This window comes from Mustela erminea, chromosome 9 (assembly GCF_009829155.1).
Source record: "Mustela erminea isolate mMusErm1 chromosome 9, mMusErm1.Pri, whole genome shotgun sequence".
NCBI lineage: Eukaryota > Metazoa > Chordata > Mammalia > Carnivora > Mustelidae > Mustela > Mustela erminea.
The window spans coordinates 13023396-13038911 of NC_045622.1; the positions used below are offsets into that span (position 1 = coordinate 13023396).

The window sequence follows — 15516 nt, forward strand, 5'->3', positions numbered from 1 at the left end:
TTATTTTTTTTTAAAAGATTTTATTTATTTATCAGAGAGAGAGGGAGAGAGCGAGCACAGGCAGACAGAATGGCAGGCAGAGGCAGAAGCAGGCTCCCTGCTGAGCAAGGAGCCCGATGTGGGACTCGATCTCAGGACGCTGGGATCATGACCTGAGCCGAAGGCAGCTGCTCAACCAACTGAGCCACCCAGGGGTCCCAATGCTCAGAATTTAGACTGTACTCAAAAACTATTTATACACACACACACACACACACACAGGTGTGGACATCACAGCCCTGACCCATGAACTTTTAACCCCTGGGTTATCCTGACTGGTCCAGCTCAGGCCCAAGAAGGAAAGCAGACTGGGTTGGGTCTCTGAGAGCTTGTGGCTCAATGAACTGATAACAGGGCTTCACTAGCTGGAGGGCCCCACAGATCCCCCAGACACAACCCTGTGTTGGCTTCTAGGCCACTTCGGTGACTCTCCAGCAACTCCAAAACCCTGCCTCTACTTGCCTCTACTACCCTGCTATCAGCAGGCATTTGAAAACTTCATCTTTCTGCTCCAATGAATGTTACTAGTACTCTCTCAGCCCCATCAGCCTATCTCCTGCCCATCTGTCTGGAGTTCCACCATTCCCCTTTCTAATCAATACCTAGCCTTGGCCTGACAAGACCCAAACTCAGATCCCAACCCTGCTTGCCTCATAGGGCAGCTGAACAGGATCAAATGCATTTATGCCCAGGGGCACTATCTGAGCTTTGCCCTCTGTTTGTCAGCTGCATCTAATAAACAAATGCAGGAACTATAGATTTGTCCTGAAAAGTTCACTTTAAATTCCATGAACACAGGGCTTTATTTTGTTCAGTTCTGTAGTGTACCTGGCACAAAGTGAGCACACAAGTATCTACTGAAGGAATGAATGAAATGCCAGCTCCAATCCCCAAACGGACTACACCAGGGAAAATTTATTCAGGAGGCTGAATTCTACCAGCATGATATCAAATAAGGACAAGTGAATGCACAGCCCAGTCCTGTTGGAAAGCCGTCACTTTAATGAGAGCTTTTTCCCCTGTGCTGGACTCCCTCCCCTCAGAAGACTCTTTTCCTGTGTAAAGCCAGTATTTTATATTCCCCAGCCAACTCCCAAACTCCAGATGTAGCTGTCTTCCGTCTTCAGAGTTCCAACCCTAGACAGAGCATTATGTGGAGGGAGGGTAAAGAGCTGGTAGGAAAAAAAGGGATAATGACATGCCCCATGGTTCATTTCTGGGTTTCTTCCCAGGCCAATTCAGAACCTCCAAGATACAGTAAAGTAAAGCAACAGGCTTGCACTTCCATCACAAACTGTTCACAAAACTGCCCATATCTCTCAGACCAGGTGTCCTCCCCACATGGGGGCTAAGGACACCCCCAGCCTTTCCCGATAGCAATAAATAACCCTTCGGTCTGAGCAGCACGAGAGGCTGGCTCGGGAACTGCCCGTCGCTACCGCTGTGGGGCCAGGCCTGTCTCATAGCCCTCGGTCTTCATGTCATTGAGCCCTAGCTCCTCGTTTTGGGCAAATGTGCGCTCATAATGCTCCACCTTCATGTGAGGATCATCTTCAGGTGCGTACACATTCTGCAAGGCCAAGGACAGACAGTCAGTGCCTGTGCCACCTAGCTACCTGCACCCCTACTACTGCTACCAGGTGGCTTCCAACACCCACTTCCCGAAAACCTTAATTTTTTTTATTGTAAAGGCCTCCAATTCCCCATAGTTAGGCTCAACTAACAAGCAGCAAGAGAAGCCCAACAGAGTCCCCGGAAAGGGACCGTCCTGCCCTAGGCAGAATTAGGGAACAGTCTGCCTAAAAAACTTTCTATCTGCACCTTCTAATGATAGTCTTAATCGTAGAGAAACCTCAGTTTTGCCTAACCAATAATAACTGCTCAAAATATTCGAAGTTATTATAAATCACCAGAGTATCTCCCCAGCCATCTGAAAGCCTCTCCAGTTTCCTGTTTCAGCTTCTGGACAAGGCACCATTTCCCTCCACTCCACAATTAGGTTTTCTAAATGACAACTCCACTGCTGGGGACAAGAGATGGACTAGAGAGAGGAAGAGTCTAGGAGTATCTTTTCCCCCTCTGGACACACAATTACAACCCCTCCCACCTCCCCCTCTATCTCCTTATTCTTCAAATTCTAAGGTTTCTTGATAAAGAGCAGTTCATTCAGAATCAAGTCTCCAGTTTCTGGAGAAATAATACATCTTCCAAGAAGGTCAGAAAATGTATCTCCATGCCCTATCAGGGAGGGTATTCTGTACCTGAAAGTAGCTGTTTCCTGCTGGATCATTCATTATAAAGTGGGCCTTCATGTCACCCTGAAGGATCTAAAGGAGGGAGAATATAGCACATCAATTTTACATAGCTCCTAGTAGGAAGGGGCTGTGTCTGCCAGAAAAGAACCAACCCAGTTTACATGGCAGAAAGCCCAAGTTTCAGAAACTGCTGACATGAGGTACCTCCTGATGAAGTGAAGTAGAGAAGACCTAAAATAAGGACTGTACGAAGCCTACTGAAGCAGCACTCTGACATCCCCACCTCCTCTCCCATTCCACGCAGGCCAACCACTGCCCTTCCCCAACCTCGGCACAAATCTGCAGCAGTCCGTGGAGAAGCTGCCACCACCGCTGGCTAAGGCCTAGGGGACACCAGCCCAGCTGAAGGTGGAGGGAAAGGCAGCACGGACAGGCGGTTAAGTGAACGTGTTGTCATTGTAAACAGATATACACAACCAGCTCTCTGCCCACACTCAGCTCTCAGAACACTGGCAGCCAAGTCCTCCTTCTCAGGCCAGGAAACAGAACACCCGCTGGTGGGAATCTGGGCAGCCCAAGAAGAAAAACCTAACGACTCTGGCACTGGGGTTACCTCCACAAAATGGCTAGGCTAAATCACCCTACAAGGAGCTCAACATGAATAAGATTCAGCTCCACTCCTGTGTTTCAGTCCTCTACTTTTAAAACGACAATCCATGACTATCAGACACATAAGCAAAGCCCCCACTTCTTTGTGTCTGAAAGTTAAATGGAAAAATAAAAACAAGCAAGCAAAAAAAAAAAAAAAAAAAAGGGCAACCTAAAAGGAAATGGAAACTATGCAAGGAAAATATAACATCAAAAGAAGCAAAACCAACATTAACATTCTCAAAAGGAAAGAAAAAAATTCCACATCCTTAGAACAACAGGATGCTGAGGCAAAGGAATGAGGGAGAGTATTCAAAGACCAAAAAAAAAAAAGCTCTGGGAAAACAAGTCAGTGGAAATGAAAAACCCAAGTGAAGCTACTAGAGATAAGGCTCTAACAACACAAGGGAGAAAACCAAGAAAGAGGACATGGGGAATACCCAACACACTGGTTAGACGCTCAGAAGGCAACAGGACAGGGTAGGGGTAGGTGGCCTCTTGCTCACGGGCACCCAGGACCACAACTACTGAAGGGCCAGAGTCATCTCACCTGGTCTAACTTCCGGCTAAACTCCTGCAGTTTCTCTATCTGGCCAGGATTGGAACTGTCACCCAGTGTGAAAGGGTTCTTGGTCACCTGCAATAAATAGCATCGGAATTGCTAGGACACTGGCTGTTTCTTGGGTTTGACCATAAAGCTGGTGTGGAATGGCAGGAGGGTGCCCAGCCAGGAAGTTCGGTCTCCACACCACCTTTCTGACCTAGGCAGCCACTGCTAAGAGCACAGACATTAATCTGCCAAGATGACAACTGGAGATATAAACAAAAACTATAAAAACGTCCTTCCAGGGGACCTCTAATTCTCATTTGAAGAAATGCAAAGTGAAGTGTAATTTACAATGACAAAATGCCTAACAACTGGGAATCAATAAAGTGAAATGATTCAAGAAAATAAATATATGGGCTAAGTCAACACCTGAAGCTGGGGAGTTTCAGGTGCTGGAAGGACCCTCCTCCCCTCATTTTACAGTGAAATAAGTGACTTACCAAAACCACAAAGTATCTATATTGTCCCAGAGGGAGGACTGGGAGTTTTCATTCCACTAAACCTATCTTCACAATCCAAAATACTATTTAAGTCTCTCAAATCAGCTTTAAGGCAAAAAAACCTCTAGTTAACAGCTGCAAAAACTAGGACGTGTGACGCTTTCTAGCCCCTTCCCCACAGCCACCTTGCTGAAGCAACCGTGCACTATACTCAGCGACTCACCAGCTCCTGGATGTCTTTCAATAGCCCCTCCAATGTGGTGAACTTGCCCCCGAGGACGGCCATTCCCAGTTCAAATTCCAGCTCCGGGATTTCCACACTACACGTCTCAGACTGGGAGATGAGAGAGCAAATTGGGCTTTAGATCAGGAGCCTCTTCTGAGAGGGCTACTCCGAGTTTTCATGCCAACTTAATACCACCACTGACTGTTTGAGGGGAAAGCTGCCCCAGTCTTCTCGGACTCTCCAACTAAAGCTAGACTCATTCCTATCCATGTTTACTGCAGAAATGGAACCGACCTAATAAAGGGACATTCTGAGTCACAGCTCCAAGCTGGCAGGTATCCTGTCGTTAGAGGCCCGAGACAAGGGCCCTTACAGCCACTGGAGGCAAAAAGCTGCCAAATCATCAGAGTATTTATGGGTCACCTTCGAAATGTGTCCTTCCTACCACAGATTAATTCTGCTGAGGGATCCTGAAACCCAGAGAAGTAAGGCGGTACCCCACAACCCCAGGACAGAATTTCAAAAAAGACAACTTCCTCTAGATAGAGACAGCCCCTGTGAGGAAGACAGACACTTTCCCAAGCAGGGTGTTACCTTGAGCACATCTCTGGTCAGATCTAAGGGATCTGTGATATGGAAGGTGATCTTGGTGCCCAAGGGCTCTACCGCTCCTCCAGATTTCACCTGCACAGACAACAGTAGTCAGGAACAGGCAGCAGAGAGGATTCTAATCCTCACCCATGTAAGGGAGCCCTCAGAGGACTGGCTTACACCTCCAATCATGCCCCCTACCAGCTACCAAGGACAGAGCCTTCTAAACCAACAGTGGCAGCAGTCACCCAAACCAGAAACACCAAGAGCTGGCTAAGAGCCTGTCAAATTGCCAACAAACTCTGCATTTGCCTCTTTTAAAAAACTGACTCCTGAGGCTGAAACAGACTTTCAAATACTCCCAACATGTGGATGCACCCTGTAATATTCTGGGTTCAGTATTTAAAGAGCTTATGCTTGGATACACTCGGGGAAAGGTAATTTATAACCCTCCATTCTATTTTCAGAGAGATCCAGAAAGTTTTTTACTAGAGTCAAAATCTGCATTCCCCCCACTTCCAGTCCTCTGAGAGGTTAAGTCAGAGTCTCTCCAAAAGGTGACGGGGCGGGGGGCGGGGGGGGGGGCACCTACCTCTTCCATATTACCAATCTTTAATGTCTTAAATGAATTATGGTATCTCTAATTTTATTTCACTAATTCCCAGTTCCTTTAAGGGCTCCTCACCCTACACCACATCCAAGAGAAAAACCCAGCTTCCTCCCACCTCATCCCAAAGCAGCTTTAGGAAGGATCAAAGTTAAACAGGGTTTACCCTTACCTTAATCATCTTCCCAAACAATGGAGCCTACCCACCTCGTTGGTCCGATGGCCGCAGTTCTCACAGTTTGTAGCCATGATGATAACCTCCTTAAAGTGGGGGATTTCTGGAAGATGGAGGTAAGGAAATCTGCTTCCAGGAGAGCAAGACTACCTTCTGGAGAAGAACAAACCCAAACCCTAAAAACATAGTTGCCGGTCCTAGGGATATAGGAAAGAAATCATAAGCAGCAGCCTAACTCAGTCCTCCAGAAGAGGGCAAGGTTGCAATCCATGGCAACACAGGATTCTAGAAACCAGAGCCTAACTCTCTCTTTGAACCCAAAAGCCAAGGTACACTGTTTCATCAAAGGCAACACCTTCCTCATCACTGCGCTTTCCTGAAGGAAGTACTCCCCAGCCTGCATATAATCTTTGTGCCCAAGTCAGATGAAGAGCAACCCAGCTGCCTGACAAAAGATACGAACTAGCTTCATGTTGGTCTGAGCCAGAGCATTGCATTCTGGACAGTTTGTGTTGAACTGCAGCACCTGGAACACAACATGGGGCCATACCGTGAGCCCTGCTCAGGCTCCAGACTTCAGTTGGCATGCTGGTGGCTGCCCACATTGGTCGTGAGGAAGGGAGACCGAGTGGCATCAGTGTCCACCCACAGCCCTGCTCCTTCCTCCACAGCAGCCAACGGACTCACTTCATTTCTGAGATCCTCCTCTTCTGGCTTCTCTTCTAGTGGCGCCTCAGCCTAGCAGAGCAGAAATACAAATCACACGTTGGCACAGATACCTCAGCCTCCCCACCAGCCTGCCTTGGAGTGAGACAGAAGACTCTGGTTTGTTTATGTCAGCTGCGACCTCATGGGTTTAACAGAGAGCAGGAAGCAAAGCCCCAATCCAGGGAAGAACAGAACTTAAGATCACAGCCACTGCCAACTTTTACTGTAAAGTTTATCCTAAGTCTTGACAGGAGCCAGAAAAGATGCATAAACGTCAGGAGGTAGGATACACAGGGCAGCAATGACAAAGTAAGATTCCACTGATTCCAAGCGATCCAGAAAGCAAGATAATGCCAGAGCATTCTTCTGGCTTCTTCAAGCTACTTACCTGGAGCCCCAGCATTTCTTCCTGCTGTGGAGTCCGATTATAGTGTGTGACCACGAGGGCATGATCTTTCTGGGGAGCATGGGGGTTTTCCACAAAGCTGTTCCCTGAGGGATCATCAATGATCTGACAGATGGGGAAAGAGGAAGTAATTACAACAAGAAATCACGTAGATTCTCTGCCCACCACCAGACCTCTTAGGCACCAATGGAAAATACCCAGACAGTCTTAAGGGTTTCCCCTAAATCTGGCACCTAGAGTTCCTCCATACTCACCAGAGTGAAAGGAGAGGCCACTTGCTTTAGCTCTTTCAGTTTGACAATGAACTCATCAATTCTTTTAGCTACAGCTTCTTCATTTGCCTGATAGGGAAAGATAGTAAAGAGATAGTCATGGGGCTCCCCAGCCGTCATGACAGACTTTATGCCCCTACTCCCTGTCACATCTATGTCACTTCCATCAGGAAGTCACCACCTGCCTCACGTAAGAAGGAACAGAGAGACTCAGACTTCACAGTAAGATACAGCAAGGAAGTCTGAAGTTTATGGGTTGTGCCAAATAAGCTTCATTTTTCTCATCACCCAACCATTTGGGCCAGGCTCTCATGCCAGATTAGAGATACAACAGTAAACACACCAGAGTCCTCTCATGGGACTCCCCAGGCAGTTCGGAAGACGTATGACGACATATGCGATTATGTTACTCCTGTCATAGTAAATATACGGTACAATGGAACACTCAGGAAGTACAGATAAATCCCACAGGATTAGGAAAGGCTCTTCAGAGGTAATGTTACACTGCCTGTCTGAGAGAAGGTCTGAACATACACTGGGGAAAGAGAAGTGGAAAGGATAGGAGACAGAACATGGGCAACATCCCAGCAGCGACAGCATCCCTGCTGTGTCCTCCAGACGTTCTCCAACATTGTCCGAGATGGTTCAGCTACACAGGAAGCTGAACACTCTATTCAAACATAGACTGGTCGTTATGCCTTGAGCTGCTGCCATCAGAAAATCCCAGCTCACCCTTCGGGCAGGCTGATCCTGCTCCAGGCCAGAGATAGCACGGCTGATCAGTCCTTCAACAGTGGTCAGAGCTGGTGAATAAGAACAAAAGACACGTAAGTCCTGACTTACAAGTGCCCGTATGACTGAGCAATTCACTTGGAACTCCCTGGGCTTTGATTTCAACTATAAAGTGAGGAGGCCTAAACAAGGTTCCATTCATCTCCAATAACAGTGATGCTAAGACTCTCTAATGAACACATTATAGCCTTACTAACACAATCTAGTTTCTCAAGCTGTTTTATCTAAGCTTCCTGTTTATATTGAACCAAGGAAGGTCTCAGTGATAACATGGCCAAACACCAGCCACCAGACCTGGCACCCGCGTCTTTGCAAAAAAGCAGGACTGCAGCGGGGCATGAACAGCCCAAACAGCCTGATCTTATACCTACCTCCCTTCTGACTGAAGGCAGGAATTTCAAAATCCAGCTCCGGGATCCTTGTGGTGGCAGAGTCCGTTTTCACAACTTCTCTGTTCATGTCCTGGGCAGAGAGAAAAACTTTCAGTCCAGAGAGGTCAGCAGTACAGACCACAGCCCAGCTGTTTCTTCCTGTCTCCAGTCCGGGGATCCAGACGACTCCTGCCGAACAGTACACCATAAAGCCAGCTGCCCAAATGGTTTGGGTACTACGGAGAACAAGTACCACTCATCTGATTCCCTCCGACAAAATGTAATTACAAAGCACTTTCACAAGCTTTTATTTCACCTGAGCATCTGACAGCACCAACCCCACTTTAGGAAGGAGGAAACTGAGGCTTGGGCACCCGGCAGGATTTACTCAATGTCGCAGGACAGCTCTGACTCCAGTTCCCGAGCTTTCTGCAGGACACCAGACTGTTCTGGGGTCCTCTCACCTCCTGGGCCCTGACGGTCAAAGTGTAGCGCACTCCCTGATCCTGGATCCTGCCGGCCGACTGGATCTCGGTGTTGTTCCAGCCACAGTGCTCGCAGGAAAAGGAGCTCACGATTATTTCTCTGAAGAAAGGGATCTTGGTGAGCAGGAGGCGCGTCGTGCCCTGGGGAAGCAGAAAAGCAGCTCGGAAGAACCAGTGAAGCCCCAGTTCCCCGTCTACCGACTCCGGGGCGTGCTGGGCCTCCGGGTCCCCAGCTGGGCCCACCTGGCCGGGTCGCCAACCCCACCAACCCCTCCCCGCTTCAGCCCAACCTCCCGCCGCCCCGTGCCGAGCGCCCGCCTTACATTGCGGTAACAGTTCATACACAGCGACTCGATCTCGGTGGGCTGCTGCTCCTCGTCCTCGGCGCTGATAGGCCGGAACAAGTGCTCGGGGGCTGGAGCCCGGGCCGGGGCGGGCGAGGGAGCGGCAGCAGCCGCCGGTGGCCCGGGCTCCACAGCCCCGCTGACGGCCATAGCCAACACGCGCAGAGCAGGCCTCCACTTCCGGCTTCCGCTCCCCTCGGGCCCCACCCCTTCCTCCGACGCTTCCGTGAGCTGCTGCCCCGCCCCTTCTTAAAGAGGCCGCAGACTCTGGGCCCTGGGGTCTGTGATTGACAAGGTTTCTGCGTTGCTGGGATTCTGTGATCCAGACTTCCAAAGCGAGCCAGATTCACGCTTTGCCTCGACCTCAGTTCAGGCGTTACTTCCCCCAGGACGTCCTCTCAGACCCAAGGCACTGTTTCGCTCCTTCGCAATAGCTCCATTCTACAGGGTTCTAACCATTGGTCCATAAATCTGACTACAGGAGACGATGGCAAGGGGCTTGGCTTGTCCCTCGGTATCCCTGAGGAGGTGGGCTCCGCACCTGGCTCAGGCTCCCATCCACTGTTGGGCCAGACGTTGCTTCGGCTTTTGATTCCCCTCCCTCAGTCCCTCAAGCATTCTTTCCTTTTCTGTTTTCACTCATTTCTGCCCTCCTAAACACGTGTCCAAATTCCAGCCTCAAATAACGCAGTCCTCATTTTTACTCCCACCCCAACATCCCCAGCACATCAAACCCCAGCTGACTCACCCCTCAGTTTCCTAACAACAAAAAACACACCTCTTTTTGTGGTTAAACTTTCCTTTCCGGTATCTCCTTTCCTTGGGCACCTCTCACCCAGTTCTGGTGCTAAATCCAGGGTGTCAGGAAGAGCTCCAGCCTGCAGGCACAATCAGGCCAGATTCATATGGGGTGCTGAGAACCCTGTGCAGGGCAGGCTGCAAGCAGAGGAAAGGGTGCTGGACAGGACCTTCCAAAGGCACTGGACAGGGTGCATATACCCTTTCCTCTTCCACTCCACTTCACCCATCCCCGATTTCACAGTTCCCAGAGGGATCTATGTGGACCTTTGTTGCCCCCAAGTGAGTTTGTACATGGGGAATTGGGGAGTTTAAGATTTGGAGTTCTCAAGAAGAGTGTCGGTCATAAGGGGGCCATTCAAAATCTGGAACCACAGGAACAAAGGAGACAGGCCACCTCAAGAGCCTGCACTTCATACACACTTTCCTATGGGAAGGTGGGTGAGCAATGCAGGTGCAGAGGAAGGGTTTCTAAGCCAGGCTCACACCCAGGCATGGCGGACAGCCGTCATCTAAGGCAGAGTCTGACCAGAGTCAGGACCCTCTGGCAGACCTGGACTGGGAGAGGGTCCCTGAGACAGAGCATTGAGGGGTTGGAATGAGTGAGTGATAAGTGTGCTTTGGAGAATAGTGGTAAGGTCACTGCTTTTAGACATGGCTCAAATAAGAGTCACACCAGGCAAGTAAGCTTCCACCATATGCCTCTATTTCATGAATCAGAAGTCTAGGCTTCAGCCTGGAAGTCAGAAGTGAGGGGCCCCAGATGGAGAGGACACACAGTATGCTTCCCCGAGGCTTTAAGAAGCCCCCACAGTATGGAGGGCTTGGTCAGCTGTTTAGATGTAGAGTTATGGAAGGAAAATGCAGGCTCTGCTCCCTCCCATCGCAACCCCCACCATTTGTACCCACTGGCATCAGAGCCAGCAGAGATAACATGTGCACATCTTCACACGCTCTCATCATATTTTCCTCCTTTCTCCCTTCTCTTCCCCCAAAAGAAGCTGTCATGGCAGCCCTGGGGAGAAAAGAGCTCCTCTCCCCTAGACCAGCGGTAGCAGTGGCCACCAGGGGGCCAGAAGGGATCAGAGTCAAGCCCCAGGAAGAAGAGGCCCAGGCTTCCAGCACCATGGCAACAGGCTTGCATTGCTCCTAATTACCTGCGCACAGAGTGCCTTTCTCCCTCCCCACTCCCACCATCCTGGAATGGAGTAACTCATGAGGATTCCCAAATGAACACGGGAAGCTGGGTTTGCAAAGCCTGGTGAGTGTAATGCATCTGGATGGGGGAATCGCAGGAGACTGGATTGCCAGGGACAACAGTCCCCTTGGGTGACCTCGCCTATCCTGTGCAGGGCCCTCCACCCTCTGCCCAACAGGCCACGCTCAAGGACTGAGCTACGCCAGGGGCTCAGATCCTGGGCTTAGACAAGGAGCCAGGAAATGAGTCTGGGTGAGTAGACTCTCAGGGCTCTTCTAGATGACTGAGACCACGGTCATGAAGGCTGTAGTTGATGTCTTCCCACAGGTCTTCCAGACGGGCCTGCAGCTTGCTCCGGGCCTCGCTGCTCTCAGCTTGGAGAAACTCTGGGGCGAAGGCACTGTGACCTGGTGGGGGCGGTGCCAGCTGCAGCTGAACCTCCTCGGTCTCCTGGTCAATGGCACGGGTGAAGTCGGCGATCTGCAGGAAGGTGTCGTGGCGGAAAGCCTGGAGTCGCTGGCGCACCTCCTGGGACAGCATCTGGGGGTCGGGATTGGCCCCTTCCTCCGCACCGTCATCGCCAGCTCCGGCAAAAGCGCTGAGCTCATCCCGCAGCTGGTCTAAGTTCTGCTGGATGCGCGCGTGCAGAGCCTCGGCCTTGACCGTGAGCTTGCGCGAGAGCGTCTGCACGCAGCGGCTGAGGCGCGCGGGGCTGGCTACGGCATGCGGAGCCACGCTGCGATGCAGCTCCTGGACGTGGCGCCCGATGCCGGTCACCAGACGCTGGGCATAGGGGTGGAAGAGCTCCTTGACACGGCCGGTGTGATGAACCACGCGGTTCTGCAGCTCCTGCAGCAGGCCCCGCGCCTCGTCCATGCCGCTCAGCAGCTGAGCCTTGGTGCCCTCTCCGACCACGCGCAACTGCTCCTGCAGCTCCTGGACGCGCAGTGCCACCTGCTCCATCAGCTCCACGGTGTAGGGCTTCAGCTGCTGCCGCAAGCCCTCCAGATTCCAGCCCACTTGCTGGTGCGCCTCCGCCATGTAGGGCTCCAGGCGCGCCCTCACCTCCGCCAGCTCCTCCTGCAGCTGCTGCCGCATGCCCACAGGGTCGTGTGGGAGCCCAGGAGACTCCCTCGCCTGCCCGCTGAGAGGCCCCAGCTTGTCCAGAAACTTGTCCAAATTGCTGAGGTCTTGCTCAAGGCTGTCTTTCAGACTCCTGGGGAGGGGGACAGACATCCAGACTGTCATATTGCTAGCCCCACCTTTACCCTAGAGACATCCCTCACTGATCTCCTGGGGAGACCAAGGATGCAGGGCAGTGGCCTGGGAGGCTGGGCTCCAGTTCTAGCTGCGGGCCAACCACACGACTCCATACACAGAAGTGTAAACATATGACCCGTGCAAATCCAGACCAACGTTGCCCAAGGAAACACAGATGCACCTGGACACTCACACACTCCTTTCATTCTGGGGGCTATTTGGGGGGAGAGTCCCTTCACATCTCCCAGGTCCCATGCCTCAGTGCGCAGGGGGCAGCGGCTATGGTGAGATCAGGGCAGAGGTGGGGGTGATACTGAGGGCGGAGGGGGCTGCACTGCCCAGGAAGGTTAGGAGGAGGCAGAAGTAGCGCAACTCCATTCCTCTGTGCCAGTGAGGACTGAGGAGGTTGAGGAATCAGAGGCAGCACACCATCCCACTGCTAGGCTGTCTCCTTCCCACACCCACACCCCTTGTCCTAGCCACTCACGTGGGTTCCCATGCCAGCTTCTGCTGCTGGACCCGCGCGGTCTTGCCTTTGTCCCTGCTGCTCTGGCTGAGGTAGTCCCAAAAGCCTTTCTGTGTCTGAACAGTTGCAAACACTGGAGAGGGATGGGGTGGTTAGAGGCTGGGTTCCCCCCCGTCCCCGCCGCCCCGGGGATAGATATGGGGCCCCTCAGTCCAGCCTCCACCCACACCTCCACATTGAAGTCAGGGTTGGAGACTCACCTGAGAGCAGAGCCAGAGCCCAGGTCAGAACCGCAACCATGCTTGCTGTTGTCTACTCAGAAAGAAGGTGAACCAAGGCTGGTTAGGGTTACGGTGAAGAAACAAAGGAAGGACATCTCCCGGCTTTGCCCCAGAGGGCCCTGCTTCAGGGCCAACTTGCCCCAAATCTGTCAACCTTTCCCTGAGATGTGGGGAGCACAGAGCTGCCGAGGCTAACGAGGACTCATCTAAGTGAGGCTGGGAGGGAAAGGGTGTCTCGGGAGAGAGAAGGGTCTTTTTCACCTGGATCAGACAACATGGAGTGTGGAGCTCAAACTGCTTTGTAGCATTTCCCCAACCGCCCTCCCAAGACCCCACAAGCAGCAACTTCAGCCACTTAATGCTGTCACTGCCTTGCTTACCTGTCTCCCTCCCTCCCACTCCACAGCTGGGAGTGGGATCCCAAGGGGGAAGAAACAACTTTGCCCCAGTGCTCCAAGGGGATGTCCTTCATTCTCAGTTCCCACCCCCAGCCCGCTGCCGAGACCCCGGCAATCCCCTTCCTGCAGATTCTGACCTGCGTGCCTCCACCCAGCACCGCTCACCTGCTCAGTTCTGGGCACAGAGAGCAGACATTCGGCTTTATACTCCAGGGGCCTGGGCCTCTGGCAACAACTACCCTGAGTAAATACCACGTGGAGGTTCAAAGACGGCTGACCTCAGCTGCCTCCTAGGGCTCACCTCCTGCCCTTCCCTGGCACCCAGAGGGTTAATGAGTGCCCTGGTATCAGGGGGCTGCTCTAGCAGAAAGGCGCCACCTGGAAAGATTATCAAGGAGTGAGGCTGAACTCCTCACCCAGATCCACCCCCCCCCCAAGCCCCATGACCTTCACCCTTCCCACTGACCCACTGGCCGGCCCACCAACAGAGGAAAGACTGTCCTCGGAGGGCCCCGCTCTTACTCAGCTGCCCAGAGTAGGGCATCGTGCCCCAGCCAGACGGGGCCAGTGGCCAGGGGCCAGCCTGAACCCCAGCGGCTCTGGATAGCCTCACTACACGCCCTCCCGTGGCCTGGAAACAGCCAGCCTTTATAGGGTTAAAAGTGCTCCCATCTCGGGGCACCTGGGTGACTCAGTGGGTTAAGCCTCTGCCTTCAGCACAGGTCATGATCTCAGGGTCCTGGGATCGAGTCCCGCATCAGGCTGTCTGCTAGGCAGGAAGCCTGCTTCCTCCTCTCTCTCTCTCTGCCTGCCTCTCTGTCTACTTGTGATCTCTCTCTGTCAAATAAATAAAGTCTTAAAAAAAAAAAAAGAGTGTTCCCATCTTCCAGTTTATGAAATAATCCTGGGACACAGGGAAGTCAGATGTGACAGGGTAAAGGCCGTGAGAGACATCAGAGGCAGGGACGCTGGGCCCAAAGAATTGGAGCGAGAGGAGGCTTCTTCCCACGGGAAAGGCTGAACTGCACCCCCAAGGGCCTCTGAGGAGGGAAAGCCCAAGAGCCCAGACCTTTGATGACACGCCTACTCCATATATTTAAACACACGTTCAGGAACTCCTGAATGTTGCTTCTGAATGTATCTTGAATGGGTCGCCCATCTTCCATTTCCACTACCAGTCACATCACAGCCACGCCTGCCTCTCACCGTGATCTTGTGCATAGCCTCAGGCAGGTGTCTCTGCCAAAGTCCTGCCTACTCCGGGCATCCTCTGCCTGGCTCTGCCATGGCTTGTCCCAACCCACTCCGGTCTCATCTCCTCCCACACCACACCTTTGGCATTCCCTGAGCATGCCCTCTCTTTCAAGACCCTGAGCCTCCCTCCACGCTTCTCCCCTGTCCGAAATAGCTTATCCCTTGGGGAACTTACATTCTCTCTCTTCTTTTTTTCAGGTGTGGTTTGAATTAGTTGGGATTAGTTAGAATCACCATACAATCCAGCGATTTCACTTTTGAATCGATACCCAAAGGAACTGAAAGCAGAAATTGGAACAGATAGCTGTACCCCTGTGTTCATAGCTGCACTCTTTGCAAGAGTCAAAGAGGGGAAACAGCCTCAAGTGTCCATTGGCAGATGAGTAGATAAATAAAATGTGGGCTATGTACACAATGGAATATTATTTAGCCTTAAAAGGGAAGGAAATTCTGACACATGTTCTAACATGGATGGATCTTAATGACATTTTGCCACGTGAAATAAGCCAGACACTATAAAAAACAAATCTTGTAGGCATCCACTCAAATGAAGTATTTAAAATGGGCAAAGGCAAAGGCAGAAGGTAGAATAGAGATTACCAGGGACTGGGAGATGCAGGAGGAAGAGATACATTGTTTAATGACCTGGGGAGGGGAGAATGGGGGGGGGTAGGTGGGGGTAGGGGGTGGAGGGCAGGGGTGGGAGCTGTAGGTCGCCTGAGCAACACAGGCAGTTGGGTTTCCCCGTGTCATGGTCATGAGATGAAAACCCGTGTTGGACTCAGCTAGGAGTCTGCTTGAGATTCAATCTCCCTCTGCCCCTCCTGCTTATGTTCTCTCTCTCTCTCTCAAATAAAATAGGGGCACCTGGGTGGCTCGGTGGGTTAAGCCTCTG

The 15516-nt window shown here is 51.7% G+C and overlaps 2 protein-coding genes across 4 annotated transcripts; both read right to left on the minus strand.

Moving 5' to 3' along the window:
• Nucleotides 1-926: 926 nt before the first annotated feature.
• ZPR1 (ZPR1 zinc finger) lies at nt 927-9169 on the minus strand. Its single transcript, XM_032357405.1, has 14 exons — nt 8946-9169; nt 8602-8763; nt 8138-8228; nt 7707-7777; nt 6957-7043; nt 6685-6807; nt 6276-6326; nt 6048-6114; nt 5621-5691; nt 4810-4899; nt 4213-4323; nt 3493-3579; nt 2301-2366; nt 927-1609 (listed from the first exon to the last, which is right to left on the minus strand). Exons 1-14 carry the CDS (start codon nt 9114-9116, stop codon nt 1475-1477), a joined length of 1383 nt encoding a protein of 460 aa, XP_032213296.1. The 5' UTR covers nt 9117-9169; the 3' UTR covers nt 927-1474.
• A 95-nt stretch (nt 9170-9264) lies between these two features.
• Nucleotides 9265-14965, minus strand: APOA5 (apolipoprotein A5). Of its 3 annotated transcripts, XM_032357407.1 has the most exons (5): nt 13890-14109; nt 13533-13745; nt 12949-13000; nt 12710-12821; nt 9265-12178 (listed from the first exon to the last, which is right to left on the minus strand). In XM_032357407.1, the coding sequence occupies exons 3-5, from the start codon at nt 12986-12988 to the stop codon at nt 11227-11229; spliced, it is 1104 nt and encodes a 367-aa protein (XP_032213298.1). In that variant the 5' UTR covers nt 12989-13000; nt 13533-13745; nt 13890-14109; the 3' UTR covers nt 9265-11226. The 3 variants fall into 3 exon arrangements, with proteins under 3 accessions (XP_032213298.1, XP_032213299.1, XP_032213297.1); XM_032357408.1 differs by lacking the exons at nt 13533-13745; nt 13890-14109 and adding an exon at nt 14797-14965; XM_032357406.1 differs by having other exon boundaries at nt 13533-14109.
• Between the last annotated feature and the right edge of the window lie 551 nt (nt 14966-15516).